At 39.9% G+C, this 18,293-nt stretch overlaps 3 protein-coding genes across 6 annotated transcripts; 2 read left to right on the forward strand and 1 right to left on the reverse strand.

Annotated features, from left to right (window-relative positions):
* Window positions 1-4,765: 4,765 nt before the first annotated feature.
* LOC128269234 (melanotransferrin) lies at window positions 4,766-8,109 on the reverse strand. The gene is made up of 4 exons (XM_053006636.1): window positions 7,981-8,109; window positions 7,122-7,555; window positions 5,355-7,048; window positions 4,766-5,296 (listed from the first exon to the last, which is right to left on the reverse strand). The coding sequence occupies exons 1-4, from the start codon at window positions 8,045-8,047 to the stop codon at window positions 5,059-5,061; spliced, it is 2,433 nt and encodes an 810-aa protein (XP_052862596.1). The 5' UTR covers window positions 8,048-8,109; the 3' UTR covers window positions 4,766-5,058.
* A 227-nt stretch (window positions 8,110-8,336) lies between these two features.
* Window positions 8,337-9,967, forward strand: LOC128267236 (kelch domain-containing protein 10 homolog). The gene is made up of 3 exons (XM_053004036.1): window positions 8,337-8,839; window positions 8,928-9,139; window positions 9,204-9,967. The coding sequence occupies exons 1-3, from the start codon at window positions 8,348-8,350 to the stop codon at window positions 9,856-9,858; spliced, it is 1,359 nt and encodes a 452-aa protein (XP_052859996.1). The 5' UTR covers window positions 8,337-8,347; the 3' UTR covers window positions 9,859-9,967.
* Window positions 9,968-10,360: 393 nt separating this feature from the next.
* LOC128268652 (TRPL translocation defect protein 14) lies at window positions 10,361-18,039 on the forward strand. Of its 4 annotated transcripts, none has more exons than XM_053005812.1 (10): window positions 10,361-10,810; window positions 11,184-11,251; window positions 11,814-11,851; window positions 12,244-12,281; window positions 13,043-13,180; window positions 13,374-13,502; window positions 13,584-13,934; window positions 14,181-14,511; window positions 14,671-14,852; window positions 16,205-18,039. In XM_053005812.1, the coding sequence occupies exons 1-10, from the start codon at window positions 10,762-10,764 to the stop codon at window positions 16,267-16,269; spliced, it is 1,389 nt and encodes a 462-aa protein (XP_052861772.1). In that variant the 5' UTR covers window positions 10,361-10,761; the 3' UTR covers window positions 16,270-18,039. The 4 variants fall into 4 exon arrangements, with proteins under 4 accessions (XP_052861772.1, XP_052861773.1, XP_052861774.1 ...); XM_053005813.1 differs by having other exon boundaries at window positions 13,091-13,180; XM_053005814.1 differs by lacking the exon at window positions 13,043-13,180.
* Window positions 18,040-18,293: the final 254 nt, after the last annotated feature.

The raw sequence follows: 18,293 nt of genomic DNA on the forward strand, positions 1-18,293 counted from the left end.
TATGCTACCACTTCTGTGCAAAACTGCAGTCTACTAAATCACTCATCTTCCTAAACTGCGGACGTTTATTCTATGCCCATCAAGGCAAGCACACTCCTAAAATATCAGTTAATAACACTACTTGATCGCAAGTATGAATTCACGAATCTAAGCGAAACACCACTTATAACTGTACTGCGCTGTAGATGGTTCGCTAAACTCCTTGATTTTGTTTCTCTCGTAAAATGAAATTCTATATTCATCAACACGTTTTATACAACCATGGGTTTTGATGGCCAACGTAGCACTGGGATATTAAGCCAATACTGTGAAGCAACAGGGATTGATTGAAGAGACTGTCGTTCGTCAAAAGTTCATTCACCGAAGATACCGAGGAGTGGGGATATCTCTTGGCGACTTCCAGGACGCGCAAGTCCGTCCGTATCAGGAGAGGGGATAATTCATACACAATTCATTTTGTCAATTCGTCCTGATGAACTTCGTTCTGGTGAACAGTCCAGTATAAACGGATTCTACAAATATTTACGCATTACTTACCACATGATTACTGTTTTTTGCGCTATAGCGCTAGCAGGCAACAGGTCATTCTACAGTCTGAGGAAACTATTTCACGCACATCTCGTGTCGAGACCCTCGAAGCGTGGGTTATACAGAAGCTTTATAATCCCTGTACTCAAATATGCATCTGAACTGACAAAATTCCCTTAGGAAGACGGAAAATGGATCAGGAAGAGGCTCAAATTGATAATTGGCCCTGTATACTAGGTGTATGCATCAAAAATCGGGATTTTTTATCACACAAAAAACGTTTATAAAATTTTTATGCAAATTTCTATTTTATTCGAAGTATGTGCCATCGCTAGCTATACATTTCTCCTATCTCTCTGCTAAATCGTGGATTCCCAGGCGAAAGAATTCTTCTTTTTTTTAAGTAAACTAGTTAGTCATCCAATTTCGACTTCCTCGTAGAAAAACGAAAAGCTGCTCAGCCAATACGTGTCCCATCGATGAAAAAGAATGATGTTCGGAAAGAGCCAAGTCTGGTGAATAACGCGGGGAGGGACAGCAGCTCCTATCCAAGGGATTTGGTAGTATCCTGAAACATTTTTGCTTTTTGGGGCGGTTGTTGCCACGGGCCACCAGGCGCCTTCATTGTAGAAAACAGGAACGGCTTTTTGGTAGTTTTCGATCAATGCATGGTTCAAATTGATCATTTGTTGTTAGTAGCGATCGGAATTAACGTTTGCATCAGGTTCTAGAAGCTTGTGAAACACCACACCTTTCTGTCCCATCAGAAAGTCCGTTTTTTGGAGTCCTTGAACTCTTTTTTTTGTAAAGTCAAAATCGCCATTTTGAATTTTTTTAAACAACTTAAAGCACTGCGATCTTCCAAACACAAGTCCCGACAAGCATTTGGTGCGATTCCGAAGCAGTTTTCTTCAAGAGGACCAGAAAATATATAATCCCCGCAAAACGTCATTTTCAGGCACAAAAGTTGGCATGGTCTAACCCTTTCAATGATGGGTTGCACACCGAAATAATTTATTTTGCGACCTGAAATTATTTACCTGATGTCAAAACAAGGTAATGATGCATGAACAGCAAAACTGGGAAGTCCCAATCGGCAGGTACAGCCATCTTTTTAAAATTCCGAATCTCAACGCAACGACCTAAGTAAACAGAATGCTCGGTATGATAATTCACTGGTTCTGATTGAGCTCATTGGTGTTGTAGTTTGATGTGTTCAAGTGTTCAAAGTTTGATTTCGGTTGCAGCTTCAATTTGGAACGTAGAATATCCAACTCCTTCAGTCCGAAACAGACACCAAATTTGAACTTGAACTTAACCCTTTGCAAACGCAAACGACAAGACTACTCATAAAATCATGGTCGGTATGATTGTACTTCACACTTAGAATAAAAAGATTTTTTTCTTATGGCATAAGTTTCCGAACAAGTACTCAGAACAAGAACTTCTTCGGTTCATGAGTATATTATTTTACATTATTACTTTTACTTGATTGTTTTTAATATTGTTAAACAAGCTTTTGCAGGCTTTCGTAAAGGCTTCCGTTACTCTAACATAAAATATACTTCTTTCTAAAGGGTACGATGGACGATGGACGTTCGGTTAGAAGTACAGCGAATTGATAGCGGCTTTGTGTTTGGAGGATACCGACTCGCTCTATTTGTTTCGATAGATTGCTACCGATAACCGTGATTGGCATGTGTCAAATTAAGTCAGTCACAAAAAAGGATTACTCGTTAACAGCCACAAACATGCAAATGATGCCACTTTGGAGCATTGCTTTTTGCTTTTATCTATTCAAAGCAATAACATTTGTTATAATGGCCATATTTCTGCTGCATGGAGATGAAACACATTCTTGAAGGTCTTATACTATCATCCTTATCAGGGTAGGTATCATCCTTTTTATTTATCCTAATTATCTACTGTTGTAAATTTTAAAATTTTTTATAGGTCTGTGAACAATAAAACAATTTTTCTTTCACAGTTTTGATCAGACAAAACTGTGACGTTACTTTCAGCTGGCAATACAATTGTCTCTCTTTTACTACAGGAGTTGGTCACTGATATCAAGACAATAGAGTATGTTTTATAAGTACGAGGTAGATGTGCAAATCCAAAATGAAATACCCACAGCAATGTTCTAGTAATGAAAAAAATGGAGGGTAAATTTTTCAATGAAAAAGGATTATCGTGTATCCCCACCTAAGAGAATTTCTATTTCCCCGCTTGGTTTGCTTAAGATGAATTTTCGAAATTGATTCATTGAAATCATTGGTTCACTACAAGACATGAACAATATAGGAAGTGCGTCAATGATTGTTTTTGGGTTGAAATGAAAATCCTTTCCAGCGATTCGATTTATGTTATCAGCGTATGCCAGGATCTGGTTGGTCTTCGAGTGGTCCCTGAGATCTTTACTCCAGAGTTCTGTTAGGCTCTCTTCAGGAGGTCAGCTACATCCCCTTGGTTTAATCCAGTGGTCTTAAGCACGCATGCGGCCCTCGAAACTGTTTTGTGCGGCCCGCGGCCACGTCCGCGGAGTATATAATTACGTTACACCAGTCAGAAAGTCAGCAATAAATCACAAGAAAATGTTCTTATCGGTTCAGCTGCCGGCACAGAAATGACCGATACGATTTATTTCAAATCCAAACCAAATCAAAGTGCATAAAATTTAATGAAAAAACATTTTCTCTATGTGGTGACTAGCTGTTGCTTTCCACTGGGGCCCGTTGACTAGCTGTTGCTTTCCACTGCGGCCACCATCTTAATATGAGTTTGAGACCACTGGTGAATCCCTTGGTAGTAGCAAAGGGGTTAGAGAGTTTTCCATGGACCTCTACCCGGCTTTTATAACAAGCCTGTTAAGTTTGTCCTGTATTCCGAATCTAGTCATGATCTTATAGCATAACCGGCAACCGGAAAAACTGAAAACCTGCTCATATTTGGAATCATATTTTTAAGTCGAATAATTTAACGGTAAATTAATCAATAAAATTTACGCAGTTCATCCTGCTGTACGGTTGTATGGTTACTTTAAAAAATCGCAACTAAACTCTTTTCCAATGTGACGAAGGCATATTTATGGCCCTCAAAAGAAAGAGGAAAAAAAGAGTACACGGTAGAGGCACCTTAGAATGTAATGATTAAATAAACCAGGGCAGTCGTCTTGTCGTCCCTGTCCTCATTGCCAAGTGTCGGCTAATGAGTATAGGGAATATTATCGTCTGATACTTGTCTACCCGGAGACGGAGGTAACGCACGCATCGACGCCCGAATCTCCACAGGGAAAGGAACTGTGGGATTAACGGTTACTTGATTGACATCAAGAAAAAAAAGAAAAAAATATTAATTGCACTAATCAATGAAATTAGAGCGGAATTGGACCATCAATGAACATTGATAATGGTCCGAATGCGGAAAAACAAAACTCAAAATCACTGGACAAAGAAGACCATATCAAAGCGATGTTTTCTCAAAGCGCTCAAAGCGATGCTTTCGGGCTGCCAAGCGATGCCAGGCTGTACCCAGGCTCTTTTGCGTTCAGGATTCTCGTAATAAGTCCCGTTTTTCGCACCAGCGATGATTACAAGTACAAGACCCCTCCTTTTCTGCCCTGCAAGTTGTAATTCGCAAATGGTTTTCCTTCTTTCAATTCATGTGGAACTAATAGAATAGAATAGCATGTTCACCATAAACATCAATTAAAATACAGTGACTTTCGATAGCACTATTCTTACAATAGAATCACACTTTCATCGATTTCAACTCGGCATATGAAATATTGGATCGCGATTAACATGGCATATAGTGCACGAGAAAGAGAAGATCCTCTCCCGGGAATCATCGACTACTGATGACCACGGAACATTGTGACAATGAAGGACACCTATAAAACACTAATCACCGAAGTTACACGACTTAAACTGCTGATCAATGTTGTAAAATCGAAATACATGAAGGAAAGAGGCTCCAAACAAAAAAAAAATACAATTGATTAAAGTTTCAGCATGATTCAGTCCGACTCTATCCTAGAAGTAGAAGTAGCAGCAACAAACATCACAAATATGTAGAATATAACAATTGCTGAACAATGTTGAACAATTCAATTCTACTATACTTATTCTGCTTCGTCGACTAGAACAAAATTTCCCTGTTATGGAAAATGGAGATGAAATCACGGCTTCAACTTTTCTATGTAATACCAAAACACCATTTTCTCCTTTTCCGCTGTTATATATTTCTACACGTTCATAGCGCGGATCCCTTTCACGGAATTTTAAACTAATCTTAATCCAGGTTAAAACGTGTTTCAGATTCAGATTCAGATCTGTAGAAAATGTAATGATTCAATTGAAATAACAGGGCAATAATTGTATTTTGATTACAAGATAGAATGGAATGTTCAGAGCATTAAAATCATCATTCTTACTTTATCTTACAATATATTTGTGTTTGGATGTACGATTGGACGGAACCGTTTCCTGTTGTTAAAGGTTGTGTTGAAAAGTGGGTCAGTTACTCCTCCTAAAATATGAACTTCAGAGAGAATAATACAGAAACAACTAGCATACAACTATTTAAGGCACTTATATACAAAATTGAGGACCCAGCATGGCAGTCCGTAATGCGACGAGCGCGCATGAAGTTTGGCCCTAGGTAAGCATCGAACCAGCGTTTATCGGAATCTACTACGCGCAATCCTCTGGTGGCATCGGAAAATATCAGATCATGATACGGAGGAGGTGAGAAAAACATGCTGAAACTAAAAATGGAAAATATTACTTTTCAGCGCCTTACTCTTTGATACATTTGATACACACCTAAATTCATCGGAGAACTTCCTTCCGTAGAACTGTTGAGCGTAGGTAAACAGATTGATGTAAGCGTTCATTTCCGTACCATTGTAACCACGTCCTCCGCGGGCAACAATAGCATTTGCCTTGACTACACCGAGATTACACTTCTTGAACTCGTTCACCTCAGCACGGGTTCCATCCGGACACAGTAGCTCAAAATCATCCGGAAAGGCATCTCGGGCCCACCATTCGCGCTTCTTGCCTCCCGTGTTTTCTATAACGGTTGTATGACGAACAAATGCAACATGACCACCGCCTTCCACCAAGCATCGGAAGGCACCGGTGTTGCCGTAATAATCTTCCGACGCATCACGTCGACAATAGCGGAAGCTATTACCATGGCACAGATCGCACATATTGTCGTATGGAACACCCGTGTTGTACTCTTTGCTGATTGCACCGGGGACGCACGACTTTGTGAAGTATTCCGCGGCTGCTCGAATACTATCACAACCGTACGGACGAATCCAGCCATTCGAAATGAGATAGGCCATCGGATAGACCCAGCCTGCCGCAGTATTGATCCCGGAATGACACGTGTACTTTCCACGCAGGTAAGTAAGCTCGGTATCAGGATCTTCTTCCTTGGCTACCGCCACCACGTAGTACTCTGGTAGACCCAGATCATATATTTCCGACATAAAAGGCATCAGATCGTAGTGAAGTCCCGCTGTGTATACATCGCTTGCATCTAGCACAGCCACATCAGCTGTGCCTGATTGGATGTGCTGCATACACGTTATGTGAGAATGCGCTTTCAAACACAGCATATCGGGCTTTATTAACTGCGCCTTCAATGCAGTTCGCATCTTGATGCATTTCTCGTATTCCGCGTCGGACGTAACGCACAACATCATTCGGCCCACGGGACAGGAACGGGTGCCGTAGATTTGTTCGAGTGAATTACCGAGAAACTTTTGATAATTTTGCTTATCATCATCTATCGGTGCCAGGTGACGAGTTGAGTCTTGAAACATCAAATTCAAACGTCTTCCGTATCGCTTTGATTCGAATAGATCGAAGGACTCGTAAGGCTGAGTACTGTAATTTGTGGATCCCTCGTTGAACGGAGAATATGTAGTCGTTGTTGTGGTGAACCTATTTTGATATGGATTGTAACGATCGTCCTGCCGATCATAGGCCGAGGATGTACTGCTATTGTATCGTTGCTGTTTCGATCCATACAAATTGACTGCTTTCGTAAAAAACTTTTTCAGTTTTCGCCGCTCCGATTTTGAGACAGCACTCGATATTACTAGTGCATGAGACGGCACGCTGCTCCACTGGCATTGGCGATATTGAGCAATCGGTTGACGAGTTCCATCCTTGCACAGCAGTTCAAACTGATCAACGGTCAGGCCCGGTAAAAAGCCACTTTCTACCATTTCTTCCACTGTGGTGTGTTTCAAGAAAGCAATGTCCCCTGCTTCCACCAAACAACGAAAAGCACCCTCAAAACCAGCATACGGGTCTGAAGGGCTACATTTTCCGCCTGGAATCACCCCGGTACACAGAGAGCAGAGATTGTTCGAATTGTCTCCGATCGGATTGTACTTATCGATCAATGCATTGACGGCACACGATGGACCGAAAAAGTCCGTCGTCGTTTTCACAATGTTGTTGCAGTCCGTTATGACCATTCCTCCTTCACGTTGCAGCTATAAAAAAGAGGCGCAGAAAAATATGGACATGAAACGTAATTCCCACCAGAAATGTGATGTGTTTCCTTACGGTATAGATGGGAACCGTCCAGCCTGCGTGGCTACCAACCCAAGCAAAGCAGCCTTTTTTGCCACGCAGATGCCTTAGATGGGTCACATCCTGAAGCGATCCTTTCTTGATAACAGCAACGGCGTGATACTGTGTAAACCCTCCTTCGTATCCTTCTTGCATAAGGGGGATCAACGAGTGGAATCGGCCACCGCTAAAAACTTCTCCGGCGTCCAGCGTCATCACGTCGGCCTTGCGGTCGTTGATTAACGTCATACAGTCGTCGTGATCGTATCCATGGTGGCAGGAAATGTTTAAGAAATAATCATTAAACAGTGCCACATCTCGTTCGAGGGCCTTTGTGAAGTTCTGGCATTTGTACGTTTCCTCCAAACTTGTTGTACACCATACAAAGTTATTATTCATTTCTTTCTCTTCCTCGAAATAATATTGTCCTGCGAAAAAGTAATGAAAAGACGAAATAATATATTGTGTTAACGGTGCATAGAACGAAGCATTAACGAATTTTGAACAACTTCTACAAATTGATTCAGTCATTTTGTTTGTAAACATGAGCGTCGGTTTTTTTGTTTGTAGTAGTAGTGTTACCGTTTTCACCATTAACCATCAATTAATGACGAGCAAAGAAGCAACGCCTTCATTATACACGGGCATATGATTCATATTCACCGCATAAAAGCAATGTTAGCTGATCATTAAGCAGAAGAAAAATATGAAACAGTTACTCTGCTTTGCATAGTAATAGTAATTGTTAAAAAACTGAATTTAAACGCCGTAATACTGAATCAGCGGCGGCGGCTCAACCAAGCAAGCGAACTTTGTTCTATTCCACGCTAACGACAATATTTTAATATCATACCTGAAGAAAGTACTGCTAAACACAGCAATATCGTGCCAAGGGGCACTAAACTATGCGGAGTCTTCATCGCTATACGAAAAACATAAACAACTACCGAAAATCAAACTAAACAGAAATTAATAGAAGCACTGAAAAAAAGCAAATACCGAACACGCCCATTACACATTAAAATGACTCGAGGTTTGACAGCATGGGTGAAAGGTGATTATAGCAAGGTGTATAGATGAGATATTCAAAGGTGTTTTTATAGCATATATTTGGAATGTCTGATGTTACGATAATTTATTTTTACGTATCTTATATTCAAGCTCGCTAGTTAGCGAGGGGAAGCTGAGACGTTTCGGTTTGTTCATGTTGTTTTGCGGTGATGAAAATTTTGCTCTTACTCGTTTTCAAAACACTCGCACGCTTACTTGTTCATACTGTTAATAGGTGCTTTAATGTGCTTTGCTTTCGCTTTATTCGAGAAGTAGTAAACGTGGAGGAAGATCAGCAAGTGTTTAACGTCGGGGAAACTATGGAACGAAAGACTTTTTACGAATTTCGCCCATTCGAAGTCTGTGCCATCGATTATCGCAGCGAATTGGCTGTTAGAAAATATCCGAACGCCAGAAGTGGCCATCGAATCGTCTGCAGCGACTCGGCAGTTTATTGCTTTGGTGGATACAACCCGAGGATGCCTGGTGCGGGTGCGGGTCGATCTGGTAACAATGAAAACACGGAACAATTATGCTTGTTTCAAGAGCTGTGGAAATACGACATTATACGCAAGGAATGGTCTCTACTGATGGACGCGAACAATGATTTGCCGTTAGAGTTGGCATCGAACGCAATGCTGTTGTGTGGGGAAACGATTATGGTTCGTTTTATTTTTAGATCTTCTGCCCTGCATCTGCATGTGCTTTTCAGATAGCACCACGATTATGTCAAATGGATGTTTTTCACAGATATTTGGCGGAAGTGGCTTCCCGTTTGGGTTAAATTGCTCCAACAAGCTGTATGTTTGCCAACCACGTAAACTACCGAAGGAAATGCTAGAAATTCAAGTTAAAGGAGACCCTCCTCCGCCGCAGTATGGCCAGGGAATAGTCTACACTGATAACCATCTGTACACTGTTGGCGGAACAAACGGATTCGACTACACTTTGGATGTGCATAGGTGAGTGAAAGTCAGGCAATGCAATGACCCAATCGTTCATATTTATCCATCACACTCCTTGCAGATTACACCTCCCAAGCAGAACATGGGAACGTGCCTACGAGTGCCGTCCTAATATTCGTGAAGATCCAGCGGGGAGGTATCGCCATGAGCTGGCTTACAATGATTCCAAAATCTACGTATTTGGTGGTGGCACCAGTGAATCCGCCTTCATTTTATCCACTATACCAGTGTACGATATCAAGACGAATCAATGGGAATATGTGGTTACAACGCCGGATTCAAAGGCAAGATTGCCAGGAACACCGGCCGCCCGAAAATGCCATTCTTGTGTCCAAATACGCACCGAGCAAGGAGTGGAAGTGATAGTTGCCGGTGGATACGATGGTAATGCCTACTTTCGGGACATATGGAAGCTTAACCTAATGAGTTTGCAATGGACGTTGATGAAAAAATCCCGATTACCGTACCCGTTATTTTTCCACGATGCTACGGTCACTACCGATGGGTGCATGTACGTATTCGGAGGCATCAAGTTTAACAACAACACGGACGTTCGCACACACTCGCTATACAAAATGTGGACGACCATTCCAAGGCTCAGTGCCATCGCTTGGGAAGCATTGCTGCATTACATTCCCAACCTACATAGCAGAACGAAGGAGCAGCTTTTGGAGTTAGGTATTCCTCGCCAATTCGTAGACAGGATCCACGATTAAGCTCATTGGCTGCAACTTACCAGCAGCTCATAAAAAGAAGCTTCTTATTTTGATATGGTGTGTTAGGCTGTCCAAATGTAACGATTCTATTCAAATCAATGACCGTCATTAAGAAGGTTAAGATACCCGCAAATGCTTTTAAGGTTTTTATTGCATACCACACTATTTAAATTGAATAAAATTGGTTAAAAAAGGCGTAAATATGATTTGGTTAATAAGTTTTTGATGTGTCTCAAAGATTATGGTAAATTTAGGAGTCCAAGAAGCAAACAAGATGAATGAACAGTTGAATGAACGAATGAACAGAACGATATACAGAAAGCTGTCAAACTGTCAAACTCAGTCCATTTAAACCATTCCGTGATGAAAAATCGCATGGATTGGTTGTTGTATTGCGTCGCCGGTCGGAAGTGAAGAACAAGCCCGCAAAATGTACATATTTCAAGTCATTTGATAATAATTTGCTTCGTCCGTTCAAGGCGCCATACTAACATCGAGCTGATCATTACTTCGTTCGCGCATTGTGAAGTGTGGTTTAGTTTTTGGGGAAAGATAATCCTTGGAGAGTGCTTGTGCATGTGTGCGCAAACGTGTGCTGAATGCACTGTAACACAAAATTGTACATCGTAGAAAGAGCGGGATTACGAAAGGCAGCGATCATTTTATTACTATACCACAGGCAAAACCGTGACAATCATTACAACCACAGAAGTTAGCAATTTTGTATTCACCTAACAACCCAACTCATACATACATCAGTAATCTCTTTTGAGGTTGCAAGTAAAGGCCCTGTGGATTTATATAATTTTGCATCCTGTTCGTGAAATTGGCTTCACCGGTTAGTCACAAGTTGTAGAGAATATCGCGTTTGCCAAAATCTCCCAAAGCCACATTTTACTCAGCATGGATGCGATAGAGGAACGCAAGGTGTACCGCCTGGTGCTGACGGGAGGTAAGTCGAAAAAAATGAAATGACTACAGGGAAAAACATATCAGCTAGTTAAATTTAGCACGAATAGGGTGTCATCTTTGCCCGGTGGCGAGAGCGTGGCGCGCTGGTTGCGATGTTTGCAATGCTTGCTGTGTCTCAATAGGGTTTTTGCTCTTAGTACGAGCTCCGTTATTCAATTGTTCAAGGTTAAGGCCGCAAGGAACTGTTTTCGGTCTCTGATTTTCCGACAGGGTGTGAAGCCATGCAAATGGCCAGATTTGACGTTCTAATAAGTTGTAAATGGTATTAGAAAACTTGCTGAAGCAAACAATGGAGCCAACTCACACGTGCTAATGGTCGTTTATTCCTGTTTTACGCTTCACTCACGCGCCAGGTCCATGTGGAGGGAAAACAACCGGTCAGTCCAGATTGTGTACCTTTTTCGAAAACCTAGGATGGAAGGTAAGTTTTAGAATGCTGTCTAGGCATATCGAAGTACATTTTACTTGTATCTTGTTTTTATAGATGTTAATTTTTATTCATTTTAACATACGTGACCGAATACGTTATTATTTGATCCTTTCTTACGGTTAAATGAAATAGTAATTCGTCTTCATTGGTTGTTTTAAAGTAGCACATTTTTGTTTTGCACTGGGAGTTGCAATAGAAGGTTTACGAGAGTCGTCGATCAAATTGAATCATTACCATATCATTTAGTCTGTTTGCGTTTAACAATAATTATTTAAATGTCTAAGCAGGAGAGAAAGTACTGATTCATTGAAACAAATAACTATTTCTCTATCCTCAAAATGTTAATGAAACTCGCACAATATTGTTACTATGAGGCTTTCGTTAAATTGATCTTAATGTAGTTAATTTCTTGTGTGTATGTGGATGACCATATTCGCATAGAAAACATATCAAACGTTATTCATTCATTGACCTCCATACGTTTTTGTATTAAAGGATCAAATAGTTTGTTCTATAGAATGGTTTTGTTCCATTTCTTTTTTAATTTTTACAGGTTTTTCGCGTGCCTGAAACGGCTACAATTCTGCTCAGGTACGGCATTGAAACGTATCCATTTTTAAATCAAATTATCGGCAGCCTCGAATATTCACGAATATTCATAATACTGCAATTATTATTCGAATGCTACGCTGGCGAGCTTCACAGCGAATCTGAAAAGTAAAATGTTTGTAAGATTTACAAGCGGTTATAGTTAAACAGCTACATTGAAGCTCGCCGCAAGCGTGCAACAGATTTGATACTCATCTTCTGTATGTTTTCTGAATGGAACAGTTAATTCATACAATACTTTTCTCGGTAGTTTTAGTTAATGTTTTCGCTGTAGAAAAGGTAGCCGGTGCCTTTAAAATACACAACTAGTATGTGTATGTTGAGTAGGTAGCAAAATGTATTGATGGTCTTCTTGTCATAATCTCGTTTTATAGCGGTGGTATCAAATTCGCTGATTTGGTCGCTGATGAAGGTAAGACATATTGTTTAAGTACTAGGCTTTTGTGTTTGTAGTTCTCATTTGTCCACTTGTTGTATGCTTACAAATCTGATCTCGATCTTTTTGGTTGTTGTATGTTTCGTATGAAAACATTTCACATTGCTTTAAATATCATACTTTAATGGTACTATAAAACCTGAGAACGATGGAAATAGCTGGCACGCGAATTCAAGCATTCTAAGTCATAAATGCATTTGCTAGTATTCTAATGATTCATCGACAAAACACTTTTGCAAACTTTGTCCGTGTATCTTGTTGACATGCGAAATCGACAGAGACAGGTAGTCTGTCTGTCTAACCTTGTCCATGGCTTTGAACTTTTGTCCGATGTCTTCAAAAAGTTTCTAAAACGTTCAAACAGTTAGTTTCATGCTTTGGTTTGCTGCAAAACATGCTTAATTGTCATTTTTCATAATTTGAAACTAATTTGTTAGAAAACTTGTATCACCGCAAAAGTGAAGTCAATCCACACACACAATAGTTCATCAATACATTGAACTGATGGCACACGTGATAGCACGAACGGCACGTGTTCGACTCTTAAATGTCATCGACTAACATCTTCAAACTACTACAATTCAATATACTAATTATAATTAATCGATGTGCGTTTAGAAGCACGTAGAATATTCAAGTCGATTGAGTGTACGATAATAATAATCGCGGCTTTCTAAAATCATTACATTAGCTGTGCACAAGATTGTCACTTTAAGAAAATAATTGTTTTACGTCAGATCGAAGTAAAAACAAGACACGCGACAGTACAAAGCCTGTCTTTAAAGAAGGTATTCCGGAGCATAGTGCTATTGACATTAACGAAATTACAACCTGTCCCCGGTGTATGGTTGCTGCTGTCGGAAAAGTCGGTGATGGTGAGTTGAATTTGGCTTTGATAAGGTTCATAATGTAAGAAAAACTCACAACAACTCCTTGGCTCACACTTTTGACGATCTGTAGCTCGCTGTCTCGTGGCTATGCAAAGTTAAGCTACTGCTTTTTGTTTATATGTTACACATATTTTAATGGCACCGTTTCTGTCTTTCTCGAAAATATTTTTGAAAATAGTGTTCAAGTTTCAAGAAAACTTGCTTCGTACCATGATACAAATCGAGAATACGTACTTCGAACTAGGCAGGACAAGTACCAAAAATTGTTTGATCATCTGCGATCGTGGTTTCATGGATGCCAGCGCCTGTAAGTAGAATCCACTATGAAGAAGCATGACGAATAGTGATAATGTAACTGTATTAATTTAATGGTGTCTTGTTTTGTTAGATATATCGAAGGAAAAATGGGACCGTATGATGCGTTCCAATCACTGGAATCCGGTGGAGTTGCGTGACAATCGATACAACCAAATCATCCATATGGTATCGGCTGCGAACGGTGCGGAAGAGTTTTATGCCACCGAGGAACACTCATGCCGGTCGGAAGGCGTGACTTTGGCCCGAGAGCTCGACTACAAATCTGCTTCGGCATGGATTGGCCATCCGTACTTCGATGTTATCGACAATTCAACAGACTTTGAAAACAAAGTGAATCGTATGATTGAATGCGTATGCCAGAAACTAGGTATCGATATCGGCGATAGGTTGTCGATCACATCGAGGAAGGTTAAGTTTTTGGGTACGTATTGTATCGTGTGTCTGTGTGTGTATGGAGAGAAGGTGTCCCTTCATTCCATATGATATCTACAAGTGTTATGCAGTGTTTCCCTTAAATTTTCGGTACTTGTCTAAAACATTAGACTTTAACAAGAGTTTGAAATGTTTGTCCACAATCGAAATTTTGTTCACAAATGTCTCGTAAAAAACCCGTATGTTTATTATTTCTGGTAGCTATAGATATAGCTTTTCTCTGTCACTCCCACAGTTTCGGGTCCAATGCCACCCGATTCGAGCTTCCCCGCGTATCAGGACTTCGAGGTGGTACACAATTACTTACAGTGCGCTGGTCCTCGCGTGCAGGCACGTTTACGCAAACGTGGTCAAAACGACCGTTGGAGTTACATTCATACGATACGCCGGCCCCAACAGCATGGTCAATCAATAGAAGTGCGCACACAGCTATCCCATCGCGACTATTTGAACATGCTTACCCAGAAGGACGATGCACATTTACCCATCTTTAAGAAACGCCGTTGTTTCCTTGTAAACAACCAGTATTTCCAGATGGATATCTACAAGGAACCCAGTCATCCCAGGTACGCTAAGTTTGTGTTTTACTCAAATGCTGTGCTCAAGATATGCCGCAGTCGTTCATTTCGCAACATGTTGCCCGTTGTTCAACATGACATGGATCTCCATGAGGGCAAGAAAATAGTAACACTTTTACATCTTACATCCTTCCGGGTTTGAAACAGGTGCAAAGGGCTCATCCTATTGGAAACGTACACCTCACTGACAGGTGATAAGTTGAAAAATATTCTACCAACATTTCTAAACATCGCAAAAGAAGTCACCGGCCAACCGGATTATTCCATGTTCAACTTGTCACTGCGAGAAGACTGGAACAATACCAAGAAGTTCTGCTATTCGCTAGATGGTAAGACCATATGTTGTCATCAAAAGGCTGATGCTACGTACAACTCTAACACCACATCCACCACCACTCCCACCTTTGCCACCGCTACTGCTACTACTGACACTGGCGTAGATAAAGCGAACGAAATATCTAATAATGCAACCGATGACTGATGTAATGAACCTGTTATAATGATGCAATGAATGACGCTTAGGTTTTTTTGTGTCCCCGATTTTCGTTTGTTTTCCGCTTTTGTAATATTTTAGAATTATGTATCCCATCGTATTTGACTGTTGTGGCATTGATGAATGAATTCGTTGTCCATAGTTTTTACTGTCAGATTTAATTCCATTGATTCTTCTTGCGTTCTAGAATTGAATTTGCTTATTCCTCGAATAAAAAAAGGCCGTGATGGCAACGATCGATTAGGCAATGTCGTTTGTTGCCATGTGTCCATTGTTTATGTTTTGCTTTGCAACACCTAAAATAAACTTTGCGCATACTTACAATTAATCATCCTGCTTTGGATCAGCATGACTAACCAGTTGTGTTCGATGTGCTAGCGAAAACTATTTGGTGTAAATACGCATTGATTTTCGATTGCAAAATCGATGATAGAGAGGTGTCCAAAACTTGCTTTTAATGTTTTATTCATCTCGCGTTAGTGCCCTACCTTGCCAGTATGCAGTCTATTCTTCCTTTGTTTCAGAGGCTACATTAAAGTAAAACCCTGAGTTTCTACCACCCGAGCAGTAAACAGTTTTGGGATAAATAAGCCATTGTAATTATTTGATGGCTTCTCAAAAGAATCAAATTTAAAAAAACAAAAACCATAAATTCAACAATAGAAAAAGACTATGCTAAAAAAAATTTACTAGGAACGAGTGCCATGCGCTAATGAACTAGGAAAGGAAATTCCCTCAATGGTTAATTATTAAAATTCGACGTCATATTTGGTAATTTTTTCTCCTTGCCAATGATATGTTGCCAATTTATGTTGCCAATATTGATACAGTGAGCATTTTAAGTGCAAACTTTTGGACTTTTCGATCCATCGAATTTCCGTTGATTGCCAGCGAGTAGCTTATGCATCGTATCTTTATATTTACATCATCAATAACATTTAAAACATTTTCTGTTGATCTTTGGTGCTATAAAAGGTGTGTTGCTTTATCGTTTTTATCGGTTAGACATTGCCTAACGATATATTCATTTTTTTTTCAAGCGAAATTTCAATAAAAAGTTGAACATTAATCACCGACGTCGATTTAGAGAACATGTTACAAAATTGTACTACAACTCTAGAACACGTTTGTTTTTTTTCTTTTCTTTTTCCACGATATGCTTCCTTTTTTCTCTTTCAATTCCAATAGATCTAGATGATGGCGATGTTAAAACGAATGGTCATTCGAAAAAAATTATCAATGGTACAGCGTAGTTGAAGCGGGTTTTCCTTCAAAGGTGGTGTTCGGTTTTCAAATTGGCGTGAACGACAGTCCGAGAACGGTTCAACTCAGGAATGTCCCCGATCTGCTGAGTAGTGTGTTGTTGTGTGAACTGAGTAATCTACCGGAAAGGCAAACATTGCATTGGCATAACAGACAAAAGTAACTTGGCATTGCGTTCGCCATTGCCATCATACTCAAAGCGTTTGTTCCTAATTTTACTTACTACGAGCGAACATTTCACTATTATTGCGTTATGATATCGGTTTGTTTCGGTCGGAGTATGTTGTTTACCCCCACGAACATTTATAAACGAAAAAGTATGATGTTGAAAACATCGTATCATTTCAATGAGTGCCTTTATTTGTCCTATTCTGTGTTGGTTAATGTTTTTGAAGACTATTGATTCTTGGGGGATTGTACTTAATTTGTGTTTGAAACACACACAAAAAATATACCGGACAGGCTAACTTCATCCAAAACGAATATGATGTTTTACACTCTAAACTATTAGTACGTGTATTGTCTGTGTGTTTTTTTATGCTTCGACAATCGAAATTTTCTAGGTCCCCCCAATTGAACCTCGCACAGCATTGGCACGATTGGTGAAATTGTCGCCAACGACTTTTGATTGACAATTATTGTTTAAAAAAAATGCCACCCGACACATTTCTACCTCCGCCCTGTAATAGAGACAATGCTCCGATTAATGTTCAACTTAAGGAAATAACGTTGTCTTTTGTGATTGTCTCTTTTGTGTATCTAGGGTTTTTACGGTTTTCTTGTACTTTAATGTGTACCACAACGATCTAGTCGTAGTCTACTTTGAAGCCATGCAAAAATGCTACCGAAACATAGTCCTAACGTCCTAACTAGCGAGCGAACGATATGGGTCTGAATTAAGTCATCCCAACGTGTGCGAACGGTATCGAACCGATGGAAGAAGGATCATGTGTTTTAGATTATGCCTTTTCTAATATCTTAGAACAGAATGATTGTACTACAGAAATACTGTTGTAAATGCCCAATTCTTTGGAATTGAACATAACAGAGTTCATACCAGTACTTAATGTGGCTCATCGAAAATTATCAGCTTCCGTTACTTCTCTACACACTTCCTAAAGGTCCTTTAACTCGAAAACTTTTAATCCGATAAAATCTATCGATATCTCAACAAAAAACCTGCACAGACCATGTTATTCTGTCGCTATAGCATCACGCCACATAAGGAACAAATTTAAAAATTAGTTCTTACGTTGTCATTTTTATGTATAGCTACAACCACGAAACAAGAAAACTTAATATTGGCCGACTTAAATATATGGTTAGAAACAAGTAATTTCTGCAGCAATAGAAGCAGCACTACTGGTACTTATTTGAACAGGGGTGCTAAAAATATTACCACAGCCTAAGTCGGACGGAATAGTACAATAGCATGAAAGAGCGAAGTCGGACGGACCATAAACACGATCAATAATGTAGGTAGCGGTCAAAACTTACGACCGAGTTTTTCGTTCTCAGATCATCGGGCTGGAATCTGCAACCAGAGAAGAACTAATTGGGCAGACGGGGTAAACTTGGCACACTACTTAGCAAAGCGAGTGTTAATCAGCGGAGAGCGAAAGAAACACTGTTATTGATGTATTTTATATTAAAATGAGGAAAACTTCCGTAAATCACTATCTGTTGAAAAGACGCAAATTATATTTCGCCAAGAGAAAAACAGGCGTCACGAAAAGATCAATAAATTGCATACAAATCTTTTCGCTTTCTGTGTTTTTGTTACCTAGATGACCGTTTGAGCAAGAATACGGTATGGACTTATGCGTTGAAGGAGCATAGATTATAGTTTGCAGTTGCAGTTGCAGTAAGTTGTAATGAGCTCTTTTGATATATACATACATTACATTTAACTAGTTTTAAAGTAACTCATTCAATTCAGTCGGAGCATTCAGTTGCATTTCATTCTTATCTGTGGGTCTTAACTCGGCCTCATTCGGTTATCATGTTGTTGTAT

The sequence above is a fragment of the Anopheles cruzii genome, chromosome 2, assembly GCF_943734635.1.
Source record: "Anopheles cruzii chromosome 2, idAnoCruzAS_RS32_06, whole genome shotgun sequence".
In the NCBI taxonomy this organism is placed as follows: domain Eukaryota; kingdom Metazoa; phylum Arthropoda; class Insecta; order Diptera; family Culicidae; genus Anopheles; species Anopheles cruzii.